The 27,481-nt window shown below is 42.1% G+C and overlaps 1 protein-coding gene across 1 annotated transcript in view; it reads left to right on the top strand.

Moving 5' to 3' along the window:
• The window catches only part of LOC124556213, a 152,881-nt gene that overhangs the window by 104,481 nt on the left and 20,919 nt on the right, over positions 1-27,481 (top strand). The window contains exons 4-5 of the mRNA XM_047130201.1: positions 13,508-13,661; positions 23,708-23,822. Of these exons, the coding sequence (XP_046986157.1) occupies positions 13,508-13,661; positions 23,708-23,822 (269 nt within the window). The remainder of the gene's footprint in view (positions 1-13,507; positions 13,662-23,707; positions 23,823-27,481) is intronic.

The raw sequence follows: 27,481 nt of genomic DNA, 5'->3' as shown, positions 1-27,481 counted from the left end.
GTTGAAGAGGCTTGTAATGTGTAATGGGCAGGCCGCTATCCAGGCCGTGACACAGGAATTCCAAACTGCATCAGGATCTACTGCAAGTACTATGACAGTAAGGCGGGAGGTGAGAAAACTTGGATTTAATGGTCGAGCGGCTGCTCATATGCCACACATCACGCCGGTAAATGCCAAACGACGTCTCGTTTGGTGTAAGGAGAGTAAACATTGGACGATTGAACAGTGGAAAAAGTTGTGTGGACTAACTAATCATGGTACAAAATATGGCGATCTGATGGCAGGGTGTGGGCATGACGAATGCCCGTTGGACGACTTCTGCCAACAGAAAAATTCGGAGGCGGTGGTGTTATGGCGTGGTCTTGTTTTTCATGGAGGGGCCTTGCACTCCCTTGTTGTTTTGCGTGCCACTATCACAGCACAGGCCTACATTGATGTTTTAAGCACCTTCTTGCTTCCCACTGTTGAAGAGCAATTCGGGGATGGCGATTGCATCTTCCAACACGATCGAGCACCTGTTCATAATGGACAGCCTGTGGCAGAGTGTTTACACGACAATGACATCCCTGTAACGGACTGGCATATAGACTCCTGACCTGAATCCTTTAGAACATCTTTGGGATGTTTTGGAACCCCGACTTCGTGCCAGACCTCACCGAACGACATCGATACATCTCCTCAGTGCAGCACTCCGTGAAGAACGGGCTGCTATTCCACAAGAAACCTTCCAGCACCTGACTGAACGTACGTCTGCGAGAGTGGAAACTCAACAAGGCTAAGAGTGGGCCAACATCATATTGACCTCCAGCATTACCGATGGAGTGCGCCAGAAACTTGTAAGTCATTTTCAGCCAGGTGTCCGGATACTTTTTATCACATAGTGTATATGAAAGTGATGATCGATTCCAGTGGTGACTCGTTGATAGTGTTGCGAGAGGATACTGTTTTTTCGTTTTCTGAATTGCACAGTTTTATATTTTGTGAGCATGTGGGTGCTATTCTGTCATTCTGCGCAACGGATTAATCTGAGATGTACCCTTAACCCTGTGGCTCCTGCAAGTTACAATTTCCACCCCCACACTACTACATAAGTCAGACGGACGCACCTAACGTTCTAAAGAGAAATGCCTGAAAAACTTTCAGCAATAAATATCTTCTGGAGTCGTCTGCTGTAGGGGAATGACACACAAATTCACAAAATTTGGGTGCTGGAGTAGTGCTAGTTAGTGTAAGAAAAACATGAAACTAACGAAAATTATTATTTATTTTGAAAAAATTCTGAGAAATCACAATAGCACTTTTAGTTATGAACTGAACAAGTTATATCCGGGTACTTTTCGGAATGTGACGTTACCTCTTAAGGATAGGATTCGCTAATGGAATTTCTATACAAAGTTTAAGATTGTTATTGACTTGGCAGAATGGCTGAGAGCCGTGCCTACTCAACTTGAATAATTATCCATTACAATGTTGCTAGGTATGGTCGAGGCTGTCACATGTGAAATGCAGTGAAGTGCACACTGTTGTGGAGGAAATATGGGGCTCACAAGAGCTGTAGCGCACAATACTGTAAGCTGCAATGACTGCTGCCTGCGCTGCTCGCTGCTGACAAATAAGATAACTCTCGTTCTATCCGGATTGACCTTCGCCAATCAAACTCTCCCTAGGCCTTGATGAAGTCAAGGACTCCTATTCGCCCCTAGTCTAACTATTGGCGTGGTACACCAGTCAGATAACCAGTCCACCACGATGCCACTCAAACATTCGCTCGCAGGCGTTTAACTATAACTCTTTCCGTTCACACCGCACAATAAGTGTGGCGGCCAACACTGTGAACAATGCTTAATTACAAGGACTCAATATAGAGTCGCACTCCAATTTGCTCTCGACAGAGGTGCTCTCCCAGTGAAGTACTGGGGAGAGACTTGTTCCTCGCACTTTGAGTACATGTACGAGCGCACACGCTCTCGTTACGTGTTCTCGCTCCAAGAGCGACAACGGAACGGCCACTCTCCACACCAGACATGAAGGGGTATATCTTTCGGTCTCTTCCATTACTGCTTCAGCTCAAGGCGTCAGGAATATGATCTGCCAATCAGCATTGCTCTTCTAAAACGGGAGAATGAAGTTTTGTTTAAGGCAACCAATCCAGAAATCTGTAGCATCAGCGTTTGGCGTTTGCTATCTCCCTGTGAAACCCTTTGAAACTGCATGCTATGTTTGTAAAGAATGCATGGGCTGGGCGCTCCCACACAATGTAGCGGAATTTGCTTTTAAGCTGAACACGAGGTCATTCTTCCTTTCACTCGGGCAAACGTTGTCCACTCTGCAGGCGGTCACCATCCAACGTAGATAGGCTGACCTGTCCTCTGAAGGGACTGCCCTTCCGGCATGTGGTCTGCCTCTCCCGAACTAAAAGCCCCTGCGACCATCGTGTCTTGAATATGTGTGTGTATACCAGCCTCGAGTATTTCAGTCTTGGTGCGCACTTGCGATTTACTAGTTATTTGCATATCGTTTACATGAATTCATACAATGACTTTATCTTATCGAGTTTGGGTTCGAATGAAGCGTCTTGATGTGTGGAATATGATTGTGAGGGTGGAATATGTAAGCAGTGAAGGTCAGGAGACCATGACGTATTACATACCTCCCTCCTTCTGACAAAATTTTTGTCTGGGGTTTGTCAATGCCAAGGAAAACATTGACAAAGTCAGGCAAATCTTGTTCTTTTAGATTTTCCAATAAACTTTCCTCAGCGATTCTTAAAAAAATTTTCTGATGAATTCTTTATAGCTATTGTTTCTATTTTTTAGTTCTACAATTTATGTTTTGTTTTTAGGCAAATATAGACTTTACAAAGGTTGTTATTATTTGTTGTTGCCAGTACGTGTCTCTGTTTTTCTTTTTATTTCCAAAAATTGTTTTTAAAATATTAATTTTTCTAAACTCGTCAGTGTACAGTGTATCATGTTTTAGTGTGGTTATAACTTTTCTTTAGTTAAGCTTCGCGTTGTGTGACTTTGTTTTATTTATTTAGGCTTTATCTGTATCACTGTTTTAAGAGTGAAAAAGTGGTTTTTTCTTTATTCTATCCTCTTTCAACCTATAATTAATCAAAACCTTTTTTGTATAAAAAAACTAACTTGGCTTTACAGGGATTTTTGAAATTATCTACTTATACTAATTAATTTTCCTTACATAATATTTTAAGGTCTCTATCACATTATGGGCTTTACATATATAATAAAATAATTACTTTTACGAAAAAGGAAATAATTATTCTTACAAATATATCATTTTCTTAACTCTACATTTGTATTTTATCAGTCTTTTCGTTTTGTGCTACGTCAGTTTCATTGCTCGACGATCCCCACTGAAGTACTGGAAGGAGTCGACTCATTTGTATGAGTGTCACAAATCATGAGAGAAACACTCTAGAATGCGATGCTGGGTCTTACCTGTTGGCATTGTCATCGTCGGGTGGTACTTTTAACCGATGATGATGATGACTGTAGTTTACTGCATAAACAGTGATATCTTCATACTCCTTTGCTGTCACACTTGGGACAGTATGGCAGTTCAATGATTGTAGTTGACTACCGACGGTTGTCATCCAATATTGTGCTGTGACGTCTTGGTACTTCACACCTGGTTTGGTATGGCAATTTGATCATGTGGTAGGGGGAATACTGTTCATTTTGCTGAATCTATTTCTAGATAATGTTGGTTGGTACTACTCAATATTCCGTTTGCCGTTCACTTGTATTTGTTTGACGATTCAAGGTTTATTTTTGGAGAGGTGGTTGTAGTAGTTGCCATGCCTCAAAGTTCATGGAAAGACGTTTGTAGCAATTTGCTTTGTAGGATAGAAGAGAAAGGTATCTTGCTGTCTTCTGCCCTTCTTCATCTTGCATCTTCTGTTCTTCTCTTCTTTCTTGCATTCTCCTGTTCTTCTTGGGCTAGGAATATGTGAATCTTAGTGTAGGAGTGATATAGGATTTGTAGGATCTGACTGCCTTTCCAAATGTTACTTGATGAATTTGTAGATCTTAGTAGTTTTTTGTACCTTCATTGTCGTCTCGTCGTATTATGAATATCCCCACGCTCTTCCGTTGTGTAGCAGTGTCGTGACATATGAAATGTCCGTGCTGTGTGTTGTCCTCCTGAAGTCCAACCTGGTTGCAACCTGCGTTTCCAGTGTGGCGTTGGTCTTCATTTTGTTGTTATTGCCCTAAGTGCTTTCTCAACATGTCTGTACCCTCTCCGTCGCTATCTCGAAGCATCTGGTGTGAAGGGAGCTGGTAATTGGTGTTGGTGGCGCTGTCCAATTTTTCGTGTAGAGAAAATTTTTACAATGTTTTGTTTCATATAAACAACAAGAGATTTTGACTCTATAAAATGCTATGTTTATAAAAATGAAGAAAATTATTATTTATTTCTCATATGATAATTTAATTAAAGCATATATCTACCATTTTTATAGCCTACCACTTCATTCTTTTAATTGTTGTGTACCATTTATTGTTTGTGTGCATGCTGTAATGTACTTGATACTACAAGAGATTGTTAGTATGTATTGTGTCTCTTTTTCTTTTAATTTATGTGTTATTCTGTTGATCTACTAATTTAACTTTATTTTGTGGTTAGTGTAAGATCGGGTGGACGTTAGTTTGCCTAACCTCTTCCAAATTTTTCAATTCAATCTTTACGTTTTGCAGTATTTGGTGGCTTAACTTCTACATCTCGTTTCTCTTTGCTGTGTTGTTCCTGTCTCTGTGGACCATAACTTCCTCGGTAATTATTCGCGCCCTGGTCTCGCCAGTTGCTGTTTCTGACATCGTCACCTCTTTCAAAGTACCCTTGACCGTTGGCATTTAGATTCCTAAACCCATATACGCCACTGTATGAGTGTCCATTACCGTTCTTATTTCGGTACCATTTATTCTGGTTATCGTTTCTATACCAATTGTCTCCATTGTGCCACTGTCCTTTTCTGTTAAATTGCCTGAAATTTACGATTATTATTATTGGAAAATTCTTTCCTAGTCCTCTCCTTTTTCTGGTCCCTTTCCTTTCTTTTTTCTTTCACCTCGTCTTCTTTAAACACAAATTCAAGTTCCCTTAAAACCTCTTTGAATTCTTCGGTATTTTCATTTTTTCCTACTGTCGCCTGTTGATACTTAACCGGTAATTTCATTCTACATAGACGTATCAGCTCTCCGTTAATGTATGGTTTGTCTAGGCATTGATTCTTTTTGTCCATTGTGTCAAAGAATTTTACCACGCTTTTCTCTCCTGAGTTTTCATATGGTGTCATGTGAAGTAACTCGTATTTAATTTTGTTTTGCGCCTCCTTGGACCAATATCTTTCGAGAAATGCTGTTCTGAACTGTAGGTAAGACGTACAGGTAGCCGCGATCTTTTGCATCACCTCTGCTACTGTCAATGACATGTGTGCACAAATGAAGTCAAGTTTGTGAGCTACGCTCCAGTGGTTTGGTAAGCCTGCTTGAAACTGGTCGATGAATGTGCGTGCATGCAAGCTACCGCCTTCTTCCTTGAAATGTTGAAATTTTCTAACTGTAAGGAAGTGGTCTGTATCATATCTACTCATAAATCCGGTTTGTGGCTGATTCATGGACTCAAATAATCTGCCACTGCTTGTGTCGTCGTGTTTACTCTCTGGTAATCTACTGCCTGTCTGCCTATTCTCAATTTCCTGACTCATATCCGCGTCATATCGTATCATTGGTGAACAAAAGTGATGTTCTTGTGTTTCTACTCTCGCCGTTCGCGGTACAGTACCTGTGCTGCTATTATGTTGTGTCATTGTATTTACTGGTTCAGTTGCCTGTCTTTCGATTGGTATCGACTGAATGTATGTGTTCCGTTTTTCTAGATACTGTGCCTGGTCCTGTGGCATGTCATGTATTACTTTAATCGTGGTTTTCTGTTTCGATTTCTTCGCGAGTGTTACGTCTAGCCTTGGTTCTACTTGAACTTTCTTAGACGGCGCTTGTTCGTGTACTGCAGTAATGCTTGACGTGTCAATTATTTCGCTACAAGTGTAATCGGTCTCGATCTTCTCTTCGATAATTTGTATCAACTCTGTTCGAAGCTTTTCAAACTGATCTTTGTTTTTAAGTTCTATTTTACTGATCCGCTGATCATCTTTTTTCAGTGCAATCTTTGCGACCTTGCTTTGAATTGCTTGTTCTTCCGAAATTTGTATTGCTGTTCGAGTGGTTTCTTTTGTAAAACGTTCCACTTTTTAATCAACGTTTACGATGTCCAATTGGACCTTGTCCACGTCAGTGCGTAATTGCTGCTGACCTTGTGTTAGTACCTGAATTCTTTCTCTAGATTCTTTCGCGTCTTTGTTTATCTGAGTGATCTGACTGTCAATTCTGGCGAACCCTTCTTCCATCTGGATTTTAACCTGTTGGATCTGTGTCTTAATAGCCTGATTACCCTGTTGGATCTGTGTCTTAATAGCCTGATTATCCTGTTTCAATTCCTGATTCTGTTTCGTCATACTAGCTTTCATATTTTGTAACATCTCCATGATCGCGTCCTGTCCTGTAACACTACCTTCTGCTGAACTATGTATTCTCGATCTATTGCTTTCTACTCGGTCAGTTACGTCGTTTACTGGGCTTTGCTGTGGCGTTTCTAAGTTTGATAACTGCAATAACCCGTGCTGTCTGTGTTGAGGACTAGTTGCGTTTGTCATTGAACCATTACGTGGCACAAAAAACTCCGCATTCTGCCCTGTATGTTGTGTATGTCTTGTGTTTACAGGTACAGTTGCGTCTGTTACGGAACCTTTTCGTGGCGCTCGTAACTCCGCAAAATCCTGTCTCTGTTGATGGGGCTTATTTGGAATGTGTACGATAGGTTCGACGTATTCTAAATGTTCCCCCTCTTCCTCACTGTCTACTGCTCTTTGAACGTTAGCTAACTGCCGGTTCATTGACTGTATTGACGCGTATTCTGTCCCTGAATATGCGGCAAACAAACGCGTTTCCTGTGCTCATTTCGCTTCTAATCTTTGCCATTTCCTACGTGGCCTGTCTATTTCTGGTTCAGAATGTGCCCTACCTGGAATTTCATATTCTGGATATTCCATGTTCTCGTCCCTTCGATTCCCATCTGTCCGATCTGCCTCATTTTTATCCCAGTCTAACTGAGCCTGCTCATTCTGCAGCTCCCCGACTGTCCTATTCTCTGAGTCACCGTCTGTCCTACTCTCAGGTTCACCTTCTGTCCTATTCTCAATAAGCTCGTTTACTCGCTGTCTATCTGGTTGATTCTCCCCCATCTTGTCTACTTGCTGCCTCTCATGTAACCTTTTGGCTTGTGCTCCCATTAACGTGGAAATTCTTTCAACACACCACAACCCTATCTACAAAGCTCTACGACCACTAACCAGTTGGTTGAACCAACAACAACAACAACGTCATGACTTCTCGGCTAATGTTCTGTCCGCTCTGCTACAGTCTCTAATCTCCACCTGTGCGCTTGCAAAGGGAGAAAAATGTTATTTCTTAATTCTAACTTATATGATGCTGCGTCACACTGCGTCTCTGCACCACTCTGCGTCTTTGTCTATCACCTGAAAAGCCTATGCCCTAACAGCTACACAAAAATCGTAAAAAAATGCAAAACTTTCCAACACAATAACACACGCCTTTTTCCCTACAATTCTGCTTTCTTCACTGTCTGTATTTATTCTGATCCCAATCTTTGCAAATAGCTATTTAATACATGAAAGAAAGTTCTTCAAAGTGCTATCGCTACGACCTGCCGTACATAACTATCCTGACACTTTCCTATCCTGGTAGCTTACGTATTTTACCTATCCTGGTAGGGTCGCCATTTTCTGTGAGCGTGTGGGTGATATTCTGTCATTCTGCACAACAGATTAATCTGAGATGTACCCTTTACCCTGTGGCTCCCGCAAGATGCAATTTCCATCCCCACACTACTGCAGAAGTCAGACAGACGCTCCTAACGTTCTAACGAGAAATGCCTGAAAAACTTTCAGCAATAAATATCTTCTGGAGTCATCTGTTGGAAGGAAATGACACACAAATTCACAGAATTTCTTCCGTAACTAGTGGGATACTTGGGTTCTGGAGTAGTGCTAGTTAGTGTAAGAAAAACATGAAACTCACGAAAATTATTATTTATTTTGAAAAAATTCTGAGAAATCACAATAGCACTTTTAGTTATGAACTGAACAAGTTACTTCTGGTTTCTATTCGGAATGTGAAGTTACCTCTTAAGGATAGGATTCGCTAATGAAATTTCTATACAAAGTTTAAGATTGTTATTGACTTGGCAGAATGGCTGAGAGCCGTGCCTCTTCAACTTGAATAATTATCTGTTAGAATGTTGCTAGGTATGGTCGAGGCTGTCCCATGTGAAATGCAGTGAACTGTACTGTTGTGGACAAAATATGGGGCTCACACGAGCTGTAGCACACAATACCATAAGCTGCGATGACTGCTGTCTGCGCTGCTCGCTGCTGACAAATAAGATAACTCTCGTTCTATCTGGATTGACCATCTCCAATCAAACTCTCCCTATGCCTTGATGAAGTCAAGGACTCCTATTCGCCCCTAGTCTAACTATTGGCGTGGAACACCAGTCAGATAACCAGTCCACCACGATGCCACTCAAAAATTCGCTCACAGGCGTTTAACTATAACTCTTTTTGTTCACACCGCACAATAAGTGTGGCGGCCAACACTGTGAACAATGCTTAATTACAAGGACTCAATATAGAGTCGCACTCCAATTCGCTCTCGACAGAGGTGCTCTCCCAGTGAAGTACTGAGGAGAGACTTGTTCCTCGCACTTTGAGTACATGTACGAGCGCATACGCTCTTGTTACGTGTTCTCGCTCCAAGAGCGACAACGGAACGGCCACTCTCCACAGCAGACGTGTAGGGGTATATCTTTCAGTCTCTTCCATTACTCCTTCAGCTCAAGGCGTCAGGAATATCATCTGCCAATCAGCATTGCTCTTCAAAAACGGGAGAATGCAGTTTTGTTTAAGGCAACCAATCCGGAAATCTGTAGCATCGGCGTTTGGGGTTTGCTGTCTCCCTGTGAAACCCTCTGAAACTGCGTGCTATGTTTGTAAAGAATGCGTAGGCTGGGCGCTCCCACACAATGTAGTGGAATTTGCTTTTAAGCGGAACATGGGGTCATTCTTCCTTTCACTCGGGCAAACGTTGTCTGCACTATGGGTGGTCACCATCCGACGTAGATAGGCTGACTCGTTCTCTGAAGGGACTGGCCTCCCAGCACATGGTCTGCCTCTCCCGAACTAAAAGCCCCTGCGACCATCATGTCTTGAATGTGTGTGTGTACGCCAGCCTCGAGTATTTCAATCTTGGTGCGCACTTGCGATTTACTAGTTATTTGCATATCGCTTACATGAATTCATACAATGACTTTATCTTATCGAGTTTGGGTTCGAATGAAGCGTTTTGATGTGTGGAATATGATTGTGAGTGTGGAATATGCAAGCAATGAAGGTCAGGAGACCATGACATCTTACAGTTTCTAAACATTTCTTGCAAGTTACCAATCTTTGCCCCACTTTGAAATCATCTTATGATTTCGCTGAATATTTGTTCAATTTTTCCAAACACTACTTCACTATAGACAACTGTGTCATCTGTGAAAGATCTAGGGCTACTATTAATATTGATTTCAAGGTCATTAACATACAACATAAAGACCTAAGGTCTCAACACACTTCCTTGTGGCATACCCGAAATTATTTCTACGTCTGTTGTTGACTCTCTATCCAAATTAACATGCTGCGTCCTACCTAACAAGTGATCCTTAATCCAGTCACAAATTTAGCTTGATACCCTACACTGTCGTACTTTCAGTAATAGGCATTGATGCAGTACTCTGTCAAATGCTTTCCGAAATCAGTAAATACCTCTACCTGGCTTTCAGGTTGTCATCTAAGAAACGTTCGAGTTAGGTTTCGCAAGACCAATTTTCCGGAATCCATGCTGGTTGGCATGGAGAAGTCACTCTGTTTGAGATAGCCGACTAGATGTTGATTTATCCTGCAAATATACGTGATCTTCAGTCCAGTATCGTGCTATAACACGAAAAACGCAGGATTGTGGTCTAACAACAGAGATCCATTTGTTCCGAGACAATGAGAAAAATTACGTTATTGATTTTAGTTTTTTAAGATATTCTTTGCATTTCATACATATCCTAAATAAATTTCACAAAATACTGTACGTCTGACATGCTTCTTGGCTCAAACTGTACATTAATGATGAGAGGTGTATTAAACTAAATAATGAAATTGTCAAAACGTCTTCAGATTTTTGAATGATCGTGTATTGTGTATAAATATGACATGAGGCATGCATGGAAAATAAGGAATGTAAACTTATGAAATACTGGACGATCAGGCAGTACAGCACACGTTTATTTGCTATAGTAAAAAAAGAAAAAAATCACCATTCGAAACCTTCAGCTGCCGCATGCTTTCAATATAGAAGGGAAGAAAAACGTGCATATCTCATGTTCCATACCCCAATGGCACATTACGTGGAGTCAGTATTCATGTGGAGGAAAGAAAACGTGTAGCACAGAAAAAAGAACGTAGCGTTTGGCCTACTATGGAGACATATAAAACATCTTCAGTAGAACTTTTTAAACGTTAAAAAAGTTAAGAAATGTTAAACGAAACTCGGCCGAAGATCTCTAGACAGAAGGGGATAAAAAATACGTCAACAAGTGTCTTCGAAAACTTCAACAATTTTGTACTTGTCAAAGTATCCGATATCCCTTTGTTAAGCGGCTTCATTTTCCACATAAGGGATTACATCGTTGAAAGGATTAAAAATGATTTCCCGTACCCATCAATGACGAATGCCACTAATCCATCTCAACCTCGCCAACAACTTTCACGCACTCGCTTTTGAAATATGGGGCTACTGTGTGTATCCCGTACATGCTCCTAAATAATACTGCAGGTGAAGAAGCCGTCAATTGAACTTAAATCCATTCTTTCATTGTGGAGATTTCAACGCTCATATTATATTTTGCGGATTCACCATCCTCTGCCTTAGGGGTTAGAGCTGTTCAGAGCGTCGCGCCTTCATAAATTTAATTTCTTCTGAACATTTGGTAATGCACGGCGTCGATATCGAGCAAAGATCTCTCAACATACTCTCCCACGCTCGTTGACACTGCTCAATGGCAAGTTATCATCGATTTATATTCCAGTGAGCATTTTGTGGTCTGGATACACCTATAAGATTGAGTAAGAATGCAAAGGATGCCGCAGTTGTGGGAGCTCAGCCATGATAACTGGACGCTGTGCAGGCCGTTGTCTGTGTTTGAACACTATGTCTATAAATATCATTTCCGTATCCACACCACTGTGTTACAACTGCAGTGTTTTCCCTGGTGGAGCAAAGAGTGCTACTCTGCCATCTGAGAAAGAAGTGCTCCTTCACGAAGCTTCAGATATTGAACTGTTATAGAGCACTTCAGGTCACTACACAAAAGAACTGGCAAACTGTTGAAGAGAGCAAGAAGAGTTTGTGAAGAGTGTTCCTTGACTATCTCATCCATTCTAGTTACTCTACACGGTAATGGGTAGCACTGAAAAGGACTTCGAGTGAACCCAGAGGGTCACGTATACCAGTTGTAATGAACGAACAGTGTCTCCAAGCAACATGTGGCGACGTTTAGAAAAGGATGTAGTATTTCGCCAAAACTGGCTCCAGTATCTGAAGACTACTGTGGCGTCTTGGCAATGTCAACTACATTCTCTGAAATTTTAAACGTAGCAGGAGCTAAATACAGGGAGCGAAATGTTATTTACTACATGTACAGAAACCGAACAGCAGTTACAAGAGTCGAAGGACATGAAGAGGAAGCAGTAGTTGAGAAGGAAGTGAGACGGCGTTGTGGCTTATCACCGAGGGAAATGACGCGGTGGTTAGCAAACTGAACTAATCCCGCTAAAAACTTCTAGGACTTGTAGAGGGGAGTGAGTACATAATATTTTAAAGAGCAACGCATGTCCGGAAACGTACTATTTCCGTTCTACGGCAGTTTCAATTCAGATGTTTAACGTGTCCATTTCTGCATGAGGAACTGAATTAGACGTGACGTAGTAAATTATCAGATAACAATCCGCAAAGAAATATAAAGAAGCATCCATTTATCACTTAAGCACATTTTTTGTATTAACACTTGAACATTACGTTTTACATTATTCCAAAACAAAAAAGAACCCATAATATAGTACATACAGAACAGTAATGATACATTACAACAGCGGCTCGATGTGGCTACCACTAACGTTGTTACAAACATTGTACACGCTCTCCATCCCACCTTGCGTCTTTTCGATTTCTAGTGCAGCGGCCAGAACTCGTGCCAGCAGACTTTCCACTGGCTCTAAAGGAGTCTCATGAATTAAACTTTGCACACGACTGCACAAGAAGTAGTACATGTCACCGTGTCTACCCTGTTGCATACCAGGACAAGCAAATCTGAGGCTTTTCTCTGTCCCTCAGGAGACGCGGACACTTCACACATCTGAACTGAAACCATCGTAGAAAGGAAATGGTAGTTTTCCGGACGTTGGTTGATGTTCAAAATATGATGTACTCACCGCCTTCTACAAGTCCTAGACGTTTTTAACGGTAATTTCCCAACAACTTTTATATGTGCTGTATGTTCTTTTGGACATGTTCGAAATAACAGACACCTCATACATAATATATAATTAAAGCGAAGGCGAACAACTGATTATTTCAGTGTGGATGTACACCGCCTTTGAACTCTTATGGGAATCGGTGAAATGCCGCGAGTAATGAGGACAATGGTCAAGAGGCACTACGTCAGTAATGTGTGGATAAGTTGAGAATTTTGGTCTGACGGGAGGCGTGCAAGGGTCGTCCACATAGCTGCGATGACCACTGTGTGTGTCCGGGTGATGCAGTAGCCACCGCATCTCCTTAGTTAATCAGACGGCTTAGGCAGGAGTCCCAGTCCGGCGCAAATTATCAATCCGCCTATTGTAACGCATTTTTATGATGTCCTCTTGTGATAATTCAAACGATAGTTAAACTGATGATTCATATGATCTAAATTATGTCCAGGACAAGGTCTCATCATCTGTGTTTGCAGAGTGGACATTTGTAGAACATTCAGTTAGCCACATAGAGTGTTTTATCTAATCCTGAATCGTCGGAAATTCTTCGACCACCACCATGTCATGTTTGTTTGTGAATCGACCCGAATTAACTTTTGACGTAAATTGTAGACGCATACATGTCCACTTGAAAATAGTAGGCATAATTTGTGCACTAGTAGCTATAAGGAGGTTCGTAGAGAAATATTTTCCTAGTTGTATAAGTAGTAACGAAATTCTAACACAAGAACCAGAAACCAAATTAAAATAAACGATATTTCTCATGCAAATATTCTTTTTCAGAATTCCTGAGACACGCACCCTGCATGCGTAAAGCAAGGACTGACTACGAAGTGTGTGCCACTGTATACCAAGAGAGAATCCGAGAGCTGCAGACATCAATGAACGGTAGCTCTTTCGTTATTGCAGGAGAAAATCAGCTTAAACTCGTTTGCTGGTAAGAATAATTTTACGGTAAATTAAAGATGTTTATTGATTACTTGTAGTGCGATTAAAATGACATGTTCGCTGGATAAGTGTTTATAAACTATGTGATGAAAAGTATCCGGACACTGGTTACTGGGCATTAATAATGGGTGTGTACATTTATTATGGTTTTATCTCTTCTACAGACACTTTCAGTGAGATGTCTGAATGTCTGTAGAGGAATGACAGACCACTCTTCCAAAAGAACTGAAGGCAGAGAAGGTCGTGATGGACACTGGAGTCTGTTCAGAAGTCGACGATCTAACCCAATCCAAACGTGTTTCATTTAGTTCAGCAACGAAATATACTTTCTAACTCACTCCAAAGGTCTCCCTTTTCTTTAGGCTCTGGATAGGCAAGTCCATTTTAGAAATGTTGCTGACCACAAACCATTGCCGGCCACTGTGGCCGAGTGGTTCTCGGGGCTTCAGTCTGGAACCGCGCGTCCGCTACGGTCGCAGGTTCGAATCCTGCCTCGGGCATTGATGTGTTTGATGTCCTTAGGTTAGTTAGGTTTCAGCAGTTCTAACTTCTAGGGGACTGATGACCTCAGATGGTTCAATGGCTCTGAGCACTATGGGACTTAACATCTGTGGTCATCAGTCCCCTAGAACTTAGAACTACTTAAACGTAACTAACCTAAGGACATCACACACATCCATGCCCGAGGCAGGATTCGAACCTGCGACCGTAGCAGTCGCGCGGTTCCGGACTGAGCGCCTAGAACCGCGAGACCACCGCGGCCGGCGACCTAAGATGTTAAGTCCCATAGTGCTCAGAGCCATTTGAGCCGCAGACCATTGTCTCACGGACACAGCGTTATGATAGGGAAGCATTGTTATGCTAGTAAAGAGAATCATCGTCCCCGAACAGTTCCTGACTGTTATGCAGTACACCATGGTGTATCACGTGTTCATTTCCTTCCACCCTAACTACGAAAAATACCCCCTTACCATAGCAACACCTCTTCGATACTTCACTGTTGGTAGTATACGTCATAGTAACTAACATTCTCCGGGCATACGTCAAGCCCAAACCCTCCCTTCGGATTGCCATACGGCGTGGCGTGATGCACCACCCCAAATCACTCCTTTCATTCATCCATTGTCCAATGTCTTTACACCACCTCAGGCCTCACTTAGCAATGACTAGAGAAGTGTGTTGTTTCTGAGGAGCTGTCAGTCACTGCACCCCATACTTTTTAACTCCCTGCGCACAGTCATTGTACTAACTGGAAAGTTGGCAGCACTTTGGAAGTTGCGAGATTCCCTGCGCTGATTTCATACGACTTTTACAACCAGCCTCCGCAATGCTCGACGGTCTGTGTCCGCCAGTACAAGAGTTCTGCCTGGTTTTGGTGTAGCTGTGGTCGTTCTTCGCGTTTCCTCTTCGTAATCACATCACCGACAATCGACTTGGGAGGCTTTACAAAGATTGAAACGACCCTTATCGATTTGTTATTCGGATGACATCCAGTGACTAGTTTACATTCGAAGTCTCTAAGATTTTCTGATCGACCCGTTCTGCTGTTACTGGTTCTGTACTGGAAACACAATACTCCTCGGCTCCTCTTATAGTGACCGGTTCGCCTCTTATGTCATCTAGTGGTCAACCTCGCATTACGTAGGGTGTCCGAATACTTTTCATCAAATGGTGTAGTATTCAAGGGATTTTAATACAGAAGCTACAGTAACTGTAAATATCTGTTTTCCATATACAATATTTAAAAAATTCACTTACAGAGTTTTAGACGTTATGGAATAAATGTAACTAGATATTTATTAGCATAAAAAATTACGTGTTTTTGCGAAGTTACGAACAGGTAAGTCATTTTTCGGCGACTAATTGGCTCGTTCTGACCTTAGATAGTGTTGGTACTGGAGTAATTTCGAGTCATGTCGATTCTGCCACACACCATGTAATACCAATTTTGCTCGTTTATATATGCTTTCGGTGTATACAAATGCAGGAGACTCATAGGTAAGAAAGAAAGATGAGAGTCGATGAGGGTTAAGCGACCAGTCGACGATGAGCTTATTAGATGTGGAAGGAAATCTTCCACTCCCTTTCAAAGGAACCATCCCGGAATTTGACGTCACTGAAAATGGCCGAAAATCTAAATTTACATGTCCAGCCGGGGATTGGATCCACCATCTTTCTAAATACGAGTCGAATGTCTTATATCGATAGGTAGGCAAACAGACATACTTATCATTAGACACCATGACCAAAATGGCCTTGAATTTCACGAACAACTACTGCGTCTTCTGCAACATGTGCAATATGGTCTTTGCAGCATTTATAGAAGTACTGTACAGCAGGCCCTTTGTATCTGTGGGGGAAACAAACGAAGATGCAAAATAGCAAGGTACTAGCCCGTTCTTGCCGAAACTATCACCTGGATGCCTTCTAATGTCAGCATCCGTGAGTGCGGATGTGCTATTATTTAGCAACGCGTTTCCTGACTAATTTTTTACGCATTAAGTCACATTATCTTTTTATGTGCTTTATCAATGTTTAAGAATTTGGAACGTATTTTCACGACAACCAGTATAGTGACCATCAACTTCCTTTATACACTACTGGAAAAAAATCAAAACCCTAAAGGACAAGGTCACCATAGCGACAAGTGATGTGAAAGGTAGTTCATCATTGAAGAAGTATAAGACAACAAATTCAGACCAAATGGAACACACATGTCACAGTGAAGGGTGTACAAACACTCGCATTAATACACGGTATACCACCCTCTAGCGACAAGTCTGGCGTGTATTCTCACGTGTAAATAATCATAAATGTGCTGAATGGCATCCTACGATAGACTGAAGCAAGTATCTTGCACCTTTTATTGCTATTCGGCAATGGTTCTTCCTGGCTTTGGAGAACGAGTAAGTTTCCGTTTCAGCATATACCACATTTGCGCAATTGGCAAGTGATAGAGAGACCATTCTGGCAGCGCAGTTGTTTTGCACCACGAAGAACACTTTGCGTCGCAGCAACCGTATGTAGACACTTACTGGTCTGCTGAAAAAACACATCACCTTCATGTCGAAGAAATGACAATAGCACGGGGATACGCTACGGTCGCAGGTTCGAATCCATCCTCGGGCATGGGTGTGTGTGATGTCCTTAGGTTAGTCAGGTATAAGTAGTTCCAAGTTACTGTCGCCAGTAAATTGTCTCGTCATGAGTCTTGCGAGCGTTATTGCACACTTCCATTTGCTTCGGTAGTGGAACTCATTTCTGATAATTGCGCATGCAGCTGCTGTCATACAGTTAACTATAATTTACATGTATAGTAAAGAACAGAAATACGTTTTATTGTGCGAATTTCGGAAGACAAGCTTGCAGTTTGGTGGTTATCACAATGGTTGGTTCAAATGGCTCTGAGCACTATGGGACTTAACATCTATGGTCATCAGTCCCCTAGAACTTAGAACTACTTAAACCTAACTAACCTAAGGACATCACACAACACCCAGTAATCACGAGGCAGAGAAAATCCCTGACCACGCCCGGAATCGAACCCAGGAACCCGGGCGCGGGAAGCGAGAACGCTATCGCATGACCACGAGCTGCGGACTTATCACAATGAATTTTTGTACTTACAATTCCTGATAGTCAGTAATGACTACATAATGAACGCTGGTATTGTAGCAGCTGCACTAACTGGTGAAAAATAGGGGCTCTTGTTTCATTAAGAAGTAGGAAGTGTTGTAAATTTATTTTGTAGAGGGTGCAGAGTGACCTTTTGTGTAGTCTCTCGTCTTTCTGAGTTATCTTTCAAAGTTCGTTAGGAAAATAATGGATGTTATGAATTGTAAATGTAGCACGAGAACATCCTCATGAGAATATTCTTTGCACGTCTAGCCAACATGAATCAAAATCGGTTTCGTATTAAACTCGTTGCATGTGTGTATACTTCTTATGAAATCGCAGCCGGATATCAAGTTCCTGTTATTCCAGTTGTTCGACGGCTTTTGTTACGGATAGAGTATTAGAATATATTTGTTGGTACAGATGGGATTAAACTAATCCACATTGATCCCATTCGGCGACGTACTTACGAGACCGTGCTTAAAAGTAACGCCTCGGAACTTTTTATTTGTTCTCAATATCGATTGGGGTATTACGTGTCATGCATGTTACTCGGTCGACTTTCCCGATTTGCTGACGCTAGTAGCGTCCCTCTGCAACTAGAGGGCTCCGAACTGTAGCACGTAACAGGGCGGTGTGTAATGTAACTACGTCGGTACGTGAAAAACAGTGTCCTGTAATCTAGGTTCTGACGACACAAAACATGCCTCTAATTGAAATCCACAGAAGAATGAAAGTTATTTATGGTGAAGATTGTAGAGGTATCAGTAATGTGTAACGTTGGGTTGTTGGTGCTCGTAATGAATGAAACGGTGGTGCTAACGTACACGTGTGTGATAGAGCTCGGAGTGGACGACCCCGTACGGCAACCGATGAGATTTTTCGGAATCGGGTTGATGAGCTCATCAGAGAAAATCTTCTTCCATGGTGTGGTGCATTTGGAATTCTTGCCTAAACGCGCCAGCATAAACTCTGCAAGGTACTGCGAGACATACAGTTCTGACTTGGTCCCATCCGATTCTCATCTGTTTCCAAAACTTAAAGGACACCTTCGAGGAACTCACTTAGATATTGATGAAGGAGTGCAAGCAAACGTAAAGTTGTGGCTCTGTTAAAGAAGTCAACATTCTACAGTGGCGGTACCAACAAATTGGTCTCGGCTGCGACAAATGTGTTCGTCGTCAGGGTGACTGTCATGAGACATAAACACGTAGAGATGAAGAATAAGGATTCAGAATGTTGTTTGTTTTATTTAAAAAGCTTTAAGAACTTTCATACAAAAATTCGGAGCCATTACTTTTCAGCACGCCTTTGTAATTATCTCTCGTCAGCCCATAACTTCATAGTAAATTGGAGTTCTCATCGGTTAACTTCTTTCAGAAACCACAATGTACTGAATCTACTAATTTTCCAGGCAAAGTTATTGCATTTTTTTCTTCCGACTGGGTTACATGCGGCGTACTCTCACAAAATTTAAGTGAAACTTAGTCTTGAGATTGTGTCGCAGGTACGTACCATGGCTATTTGAATCTATCATTGTAGGTATGTGTCTAATAACCGAAGCGTAACAATTCATCACGATGAGCACAAAACTTTTTGTATCCTGCTGAAAAAAAAACAAAAAAAACGCTATTTAAGCTTTTAGCGTCAGATGGAAGAATTCATACAGTCAGTAATACTTGAGTAATTGAAGCTGGTGGGCTCTAGATGGAGGAATGGTGAACTCCGTCTCCAAATGTTCCTTCAAAACTGAAACTCCAGCAGTACTACTCCCATTCCGTCACTACACCACTAAAAGTGATTGGAGTAGACATCAAAAACTGAAAACTATCGTTGAAGTCCATAAGATATGTGGAGATGACTGAAACTGTATATAAGGTTCAAATGATTTTCTTCCGTTATAAAGATAATTTTCCCTAAAATCCCTGTTTGTCAAGAGGAAATGAACAGTAGCATGTCACGTCCAGACGTTCCGTAACCACACCAGTCACTGGAAGCGGACAGTTGATCTGATTGTCTGACCTGTATTCTAAATCGTTTCTACACTTGCAGAAATGTAGAAAATATTCAGAGTTCAAACAAGTAACGCAACTAACGTAAAATTGTTTTCTGCTTAGAAATCACAAATACAGAAAAAAGTTTATACTTTATTCTATGGTAGTATACACCTACACTAAGTGCATGATGCTTTACATTAGTGAATATCACATTTCATTCACATTATATTTAGTCAAATTTTCAAAACTATGTATCACAGATGTGCCCCCGCTTCACTTGTTGTATGCCCATTATATAGAGGTAATTTTAGTATCTTTGCGTGAAGTATACCGTAATGCACAAGGTCGAGCGAACATACATTTAGTTGTGAGATCCATTCACTTTGGCGACAGAGAAAGAAGTACTGCTTGGTTAGGAACTCTATATACAGAGATATAGGCAACTCAGGGAGACTATACATTGGCATAGGAACAAGTGATTCTTCGGATACAAAATTAGACATATAACCACGCTCACACACCAATATAAACAAACACATTACCTCTGTAATGTGTGTGAATTCCTAAGGAACCAAACTGCTGAGGTCATCGGTCCCTAGACTTACACACTACTTAAACTAACTTATGCCAAGAACAATACACACACCCATGCCCGAGGGAGGACTCGAACCTGCGGCGGGAGGGGCCGCAGAATCCGAACATGTTGCTTTATACAGCGCGGCCACCCCGTGCGGCAGCCACATTACCTCTGTTCGTAATTGTACTGTAGTGGCCGGCACGAAGATTGGGTTTCAAGGTCATCTCGCCGTCTTACAGCACTGCCAGTTTTATAGTAGTGATAATTTCGAGTCTTCGTAAAATTTAAAAAAATCTGGGCAACTCTATTATTAGTCTAGAATATGATGGAGTACTTTCCAAAAGAAAATTCTCACTAACTGCTAGGGAAAAAAAATGAAAACTAACGTTACAAGAAATTCTGGAGGAAAATAATTTTTACTTCAACCTGTGGTGGTAACAGAACCGCTAATGTAATTGGACTGAAAAGAAAAAATATACGTGAACATCCTCAAAGTTTACAGATGCATATGCTGCGTCTTTTATTTCGGAAACTTAAAAATATTCTGAGATAAAAAATAAAATATTATAAGAGGTGTGAATCTGGACCGACTGCGTAGCGAAAAATACAGTCGCTGATGAATTTTATTTGCGTGAGACTGCGAAGAAACTTCCCGGGAGAAAGTTGTTAATAAACTAGAAAATTATTTTTGGAAATATTTCAGACATCATTATTGTATCATATCACGTAAAGAGGCAAATTACTTCCGCGATATTCCGTGCGCAGCAGCGCGCCAGTCGTTGTAAGCCGTCACCAAGAGTTTTTTTCGGACCGCTCGCTTTAATATGACCGAGAATATTCCCTAAAATATTTTACTGGTTACTAATACATATCCTTCGTCACGGCATCCATCACTCAAAACGCCAATACACGCTACGCAAAAGTAATTGTAGTTATTTTGAAGCCAATATTTTCACTGAAGTCGAGCAAAATATTTGTTCGAAAGGTTTTGTGAAACCTGAGTTTTATCTAAATTTGCTGTAAGCCTATTTTGCTGTGAGCCTATTATTCTCAGCACGCAATACGTGGTTGGCACAAAAAAACCTCGTTCTTACTACTGCAATGTCCCTGTCTTGGGTTACAAAAATCCCCAATCATTACAGCCTCAGAATTAAAAACCAAGTGTGCGGAGAAGAGAGTGCATTTAAGTGGCTGGCCAGAATAGTCAATTTTATCAAGGACGTTACCCTATATTTCTCTATCCATCTTATACTATCCTCTGTCATACTAAAGTAATACAATACCACGTACTAGTTTTTTATAAAAGTCGTCAGATATCATAGATTTCTATGCTCTTCTCGGAGAATCAGATTAGGTGCTGGGACTGTTCTGATGCTACTGCACTGTTTGTATACGAGTATACAATCGATACAGAAGCACCACAACGTTTTGTCAATAAATCCTTCTATGAAATAAAGGAATTAAATTTCGAATGTACAAGTAAACCGAATGCAGTAAGATTATATCCGAATGTAAAGACATTCGATACAGGATTTTAGGAAAACCTGTTGTTAATTAATGCAGAATTGACGATTTTGTTTTAATTGACAGTTACTGTCGAGCAAACTAATCGCCACCACTTGTGATAAATTTATCAGACGTCTAATATAAGGGAAAAACATTCCGAGTATGTCCTCTATAACTGAAATGAATAGACAAACATGTAAATCAAGTAAGCTTTTTACATAGACAGCGCTTACCTAAACTGAAGAATCTTCTGCTCCGTGTCCTCAGATTCACTGTCGCTTGTTTCAGCCAGGTGTATCATAACAGATTCCACTATGGGGTCTCTTAAACCCTGGTTCAAGAAATAAGTTTCTTGCAATGCTTCTGCGTGTTTTACGCGTCTCTCCCTGTCCTGCTGAATAAAATTGTCAAGAGCTTTGTGTTTTAGCTTCTCGACGTCAGAAAGTTTAAAAGTAGTATTTCTTTTCGCTACTTCTCGCTTTACTTGTGCCCATATCAATTCAATGGGATTATACTGGCAGTGATACGGTGGTAGACGTACCACTTGGTGTCCAATTTCGTTTGCCAGTTGATCTATTTCGTAAGTCTTTTTGGCACCTACGATTTTTTCCTTAGACAGGAGTTAAGCCTTCGTTTCATCGACTGAAAATGAAATTTTTTTTTTCTCTTTAACCACTCCATAATATCTGCCTTGCGCGAATTTTAACGTGTCAGATTTTCTATCTGAATGGAGTGGTAGCTGGCGTTATCCCTCACGATAATTGACCCTTCCTCCAGCGCAGAAAAAAATGGTTCAAATGGATCTGAGCACTATGGGACTTAACATCTGGGGTCATCAGTTCCCTAGAACTTAGAACTACTTAAACCTAACTAACCAAAGGACATCACACACATCCATACCCGAGGCAGGATTCGAACCTGCGACCGTCACGGTCACGCGGTTCCAGACTGAAGCACCTAGAAGCGCTCGGCCACACTGGCCGGCTCCAGCGCAGACAACAGTCGAATAAACCAATTCTTAAACACTTCGCCATTCATTTCTGAATGGTTATCGGATTGGCAAGAACTTTTCCCACCACGAAAATCAAGTTTGGCCACTGGTACGAACCCTGTGGTTAATGAACCAGCGTGGGCCATGATTAATGGCCACCTCTACTAGTAGGCACTTTCAAACGGCCGTTTCCTTTGGAGTCGTGCCATATATACTTATTGGTGTGGTTCTGTGAAACCCAAGTTTCATCCAAGTACACTACAAGCCTGGTGTCTTCAGCACGCAAGAAGTGCATTATACTCTAAAACTTCGCTCTTGCTGCTGAAATGTCTCTGCGTTCCATTAAGAATTTCCGTCCGTCATTACACTTCTTGAATCGGAAACCAAGTGAGGGGTGAAGACGAAGAACGGAGGTCTCTGAGCCCGAGTAATTAATTTTTTCACCGAGACCAGCCTGTATTATTTTAGCCGTTGGATACTTTTCTCTGTCGTAATATCTAAGTACAGTTCTACGCAAGAGCTCTTTGTTAAAATCACCATAGTCGGTTGATTTCCGTTCACGTTCGTATACCTTTCTTGGAGAATCGAAACACTCATTCATGTCTGGAGATTCTGCCGATGACACAGATTTGCTAATACGGCCTTCGATTGACTTGGAGACACCACACGATTTAGCAGTAAGTTTATAAATTTAGGCCAAATTTAAGATATTCCTCGCTTCTTCATTGTCGGCCAGATCAGTAAAAATCTTTAGTACATTCGATATGATAATTTTCGATTGTTTACGAATGTTTTTCCACCCTTTACATACACCGACCGGAGGAGTACTACAGGTTGGCCATTGCTCCTGCATTGTTGTCCACCACCGAACACACGTCAAAGCACCTTTGCAAAGACAGTAAGACACTGAGATCGGACGTGAACACTCGATACAGCACGATAACACTGAGCTTTCAGCTGCTCTGACCTAGCGCACCGCTAACGGTACCTACGTGGCAACAAAGCTGAGAGGCGAGCGCATCACAGCCCGCAGCCCCTGCTGGCGGCAAGCAGCAGCCGCGACCTTGAGGACTCTACTTTTGTGCCAGCTACTTTTAGAAGAAACAGTGAAAATGCTCCCTACATACCTTACATATTTCGTTTCTTGAGCTTGTCAGTCCTGTATGAAGTAATTAGTACAAACTGTGTCTTAAGATTAATTAAAGTAGTTCACTGAGTTCTGGACAGGTACCAGAAATCACATATATTTTACCTGTATTTTTGTGCCAACGTGAGAACTTCACCATCTAAATTAATTTGCTTTCGCTAGCAGCCTTCCTGCTGCCCATAACCTTTTCTGTGTGTTTCAGCTCTTTTCAAGACTACCTACAATGTTCGCTGAAAATCGTTCGTCAGATATGTGGGGAGGAAACTGCCAGATTCACGAAGCATTTCCTGGATCGAATGTCATCGTCTTTGATAAAGGTGCGTTTGAAAATTTTTCTTGGCATTTGCATCATATTTTGATATAAGCTGTTGATGTTATCATTATCATTGATATGTTTGTACAGGGTGATTTCGTGATGCCTTACAGGGATGATGGAAAAGGGCTACTGTATGAATTTGAGGTAAAGTACCCTGTTCTGTGAACGACCGAATCGAAAATTATAAGCGAAAATCGTTCTGATACCTCTGACAGGGGAATACGTGTAGTGGTACTGTTGTTTCTAACAAGGGAACCTCCCCATCGCACCCCCCTCAGATTTAGTTATAAGTTGGCACAGTGGATAGGCCTTTATAAATTGAACACAGATCAATTGAGAAAACAGGAAGAAGTTGTGTGGAACTGTGAAAAAATAAGCAAAATATACAAACTGAGTAGTCCATGGGCGACATAGGGAACATCACGGAGACTGTGAGCTCAGGAGCGCCGTGGTCCCGTGGTAGCGTGAGCAGCTGCAGAACGAGAGGCCCTTAGTTCAAGTCTTCCCTCGAGTGAAAATTTTACTTTCTTTATTTTTGCATAGTTATTATCTGTCCGTTCGTTCATTGATGTCTCTGTTTACTGTAATAAGTTTAGTGTCTGTGTTTTGCGACCGAATCGCAAAACCGTGCGATTAGTAGACGAAAGGACGTGCCTCTCCAATGGGAACCGAAAACATTTGATCGCAAGGTCATAGGGCAACCGATTCCTCCACAGGAAAACACATCTGACATATTCTATACGACACTGGTGACGGCATGTGCGTCACATGACAGGAATATGTTGTCGACCCACCTAACTTGTACACTTGGTGAATGGGTAAAAAGATTCTTCTACCTTGCCCGATTTGGGTTTTCTTGTGGATGTGATAATCACTCCCAAAAAAGTGATGAAAACATAAGAGTTTGTCACATAAACTGAAAATAAAAAATTAAACTTTTCACTCGATGGAAGATTCGAACCAAGGTCCTTTCGTTCCGCAGCTACTCACGTTACCACGAGACCATTTTTTTTTTATTTTATTTTATTTTTTTTTTTTTTTTACGACCGGAGCGGTCTTGCGGTTCCAGACTGCAGCGCCTTTAACCGCACGGCCACTTTTTTTTTTTTTTACGCTACCGCTTTTTTTTTTTTTTTTTTTACGCTACCCCTTTTTTTTCAGTAAACAAAAATGAGTCTCCTTCGTTTTGTTGGCGAAGAAGCAATCTTTTGGAACAAAAAAAGTTTCTCAAAGCCAAAATCAAATTTCTTTTTCCTTTAAGAACAAATTGTGAGGAATAAATAAGGAAAAGATTTTTTTTTTTTTTTTTTTTGAAAGAAAACAAAGACTCCGATTATACTGGTTTCTCCTTCCAGTAAACAAAAATGAGTCTCCTTCGTCTTGTTGGCGAAGAAGCAATCCTTTGGAACAAAAAAAATTTTTTTTTAAAGCCAAAATCAAATTTCTTTTTCCTTTAAGAACAAACTATGAGGAAGAAATAAGGAAAAGCTTTTTAAGTCGTCATGCGACTTGTAGTCTAGTTCTTACAGGAGCTCCTGAAGTGTATCCGCCTACAGCATGCCAGCTCGTCCAAACGTGTCTTCTCATGGCGTAGGCGTGAGTTCTGGGTAGCAGATCTAATCAGTTCGGTTCGTTTTATACAGTTTTCAGCTTCTCAGGGCTTGGACGTTCCAGCTACTAGGTGGGTCATCGAAAGTGCTCCGTAAGAAATTAGAAAAATATTGTTTATAACGTGGGTTGCGTATCAGGACGCAGTGACGTTCGTTGAGATAAGTCCAATATCCTATCGTAGACTTGTCGCCTGAAGTAAAAAGATAGCGGATCGTGTGGCCACAGATCCAATTCACAGAGTTAGTTTTGGCGGAGGGGTAGAAAGTCTTATCGGGGTACAAAAGCATGTGGACGTCGATCTGAGCCGGTGTCTGGCGAGTAAGAAACGCCAAAATTCGCCGCGCAAGTGTCCAGACGTCTAGCGCTGTGCCACAGTGGAACCGGTGGACATCCGTGTCATCCACGCCACAGTGGGTGCAGAGGGATGAATCGGCGAGATGGATGCGGTGCAGACGATCTCGGTTAACTTGTTTGCCATTCACGGTGATGTACCACGCTGATTGAACGTCGGATTCGAGAAAACGCGCATGGATCGCCTTCCATATGTGTCGCCACACGTACTGTGGATACTTACGTTCGATGGGGTTGGACGGGCGGCACTGTTGTAACAATTCGGAGACTGTTTTCGTGAGGTACAAACGTGGAAGTGGTAAGGACCGGTAGATATAACTGAACTCCAGGAAAAATCGTTGGATGTAAAAAAAGGGGGCTGGAATGGTCGATATCAGTACTGGGGCGGACAAGGAGGCCGGTGCAAAGTTGTGAAGCAGGAGGCTAGTAAGGCTCTGCGGGCAACGATGCCAAAGTTTGAGTTGGGAGCTGACGTATAGTGCCTTGACACGAGTCGGCACGTGGATGAGTCCCACCCCGCCACGATCTCGTGGCAGTGCAAGGGATTCATACTGCACCTTGAATAACATCCCCGAGCTGACGAAGGAGCCGAAAGCCATCAACAGTCGTCGCGCCAGAAGATTTGGGACTGGGAGTACTTGAGCCACGTGTGGTATACGGGAAGCATGATACATGTTCACGTATTGCGCGCGTTGGATAACGTCGAGAGCTCGTAGCCGGTGATCTGCGAGATTTGCTCTGATTGTCTGTAGCAAGCGTCTACCATTGATAGCCGCTGAGCGGCGCAGGTCTGCTGTGAAATCAAGTCCAAGACACCGTATGGTGGCGGCGACACTAAGGGGGGCAGCGCATCTCTCCGGCAAGCCCTCACCAATGAGCAGGACCTTGGATTTTGACACGTTGAGGCAGCTCCCCGACGCTTCGCCGTAAGTCGCCACCCATGTCAGTGCTGCTCGTACTTCATCTTCACTGCGCAGATATAGTACTATGTCGTCTGCGTAGGCTGTACAACAAAAACGGTGGCCTTGCACAGCCATGCCTGCCAAACGTTGGCGCATGCCCTGGAGCAGGGGTTCCAAGGCGAAAGCATACAAAATCGTGGAAAGAGGGCATCCTTGCCGTACAGATCGTGCGATGACCAGGGACGGTGTAAGACGACCATTGTACATGATTTTAGAGGTTGCACTACTCAACAGGCGCATAACCACTGTTACAAAACCGCCAGGAAAACCCATATGCTGAAGAACTGTCCGTAAATAGAAGTGGTCAACACGGTCGAAAGCCTGGCTAAAGTCCAGTGAAGCCAAGGCGCCAGGGAGACGCTGATGATGCGCTAATGCTATCATGTCTCTGTAACGGCAAAGGGCCGTACGGATGTTGTTGTCGCCTCCTAGGGAAGTCTGGTCGCAGGATGTGACGTAACGTGCGACCTTCTTGAGTCGCGATGCCAGTAGCCGTGTGAATATTTTCATGTCGCTGTTGAGCAAAGTAATTGGTCGATAGTCCTGGACCCTCGATAACCCGTGCGGTCTATGTACGGGGATAATAATTCCTTCTAGAAAGGCGCTCGGGACCACTGTCCTCGGTGACATCAGCTCTTGTGCGATTGCCGTCCACGTGGAAGCCAACAAATACTGAAAACTTTTATAAAATTCGATGGGTATACCGTCAGGTCCAGGAGACCTGTTATCGGAACCC

This window comes from Schistocerca americana, chromosome X, assembly GCF_021461395.2.
Source record: "Schistocerca americana isolate TAMUIC-IGC-003095 chromosome X, iqSchAmer2.1, whole genome shotgun sequence".
NCBI lineage: Eukaryota > Metazoa > Arthropoda > Insecta > Orthoptera > Acrididae > Schistocerca > Schistocerca americana.
Note: the sequence above shows the minus strand (reverse complement) of the source record. Positions and strands in the feature narration are given on the sequence as shown.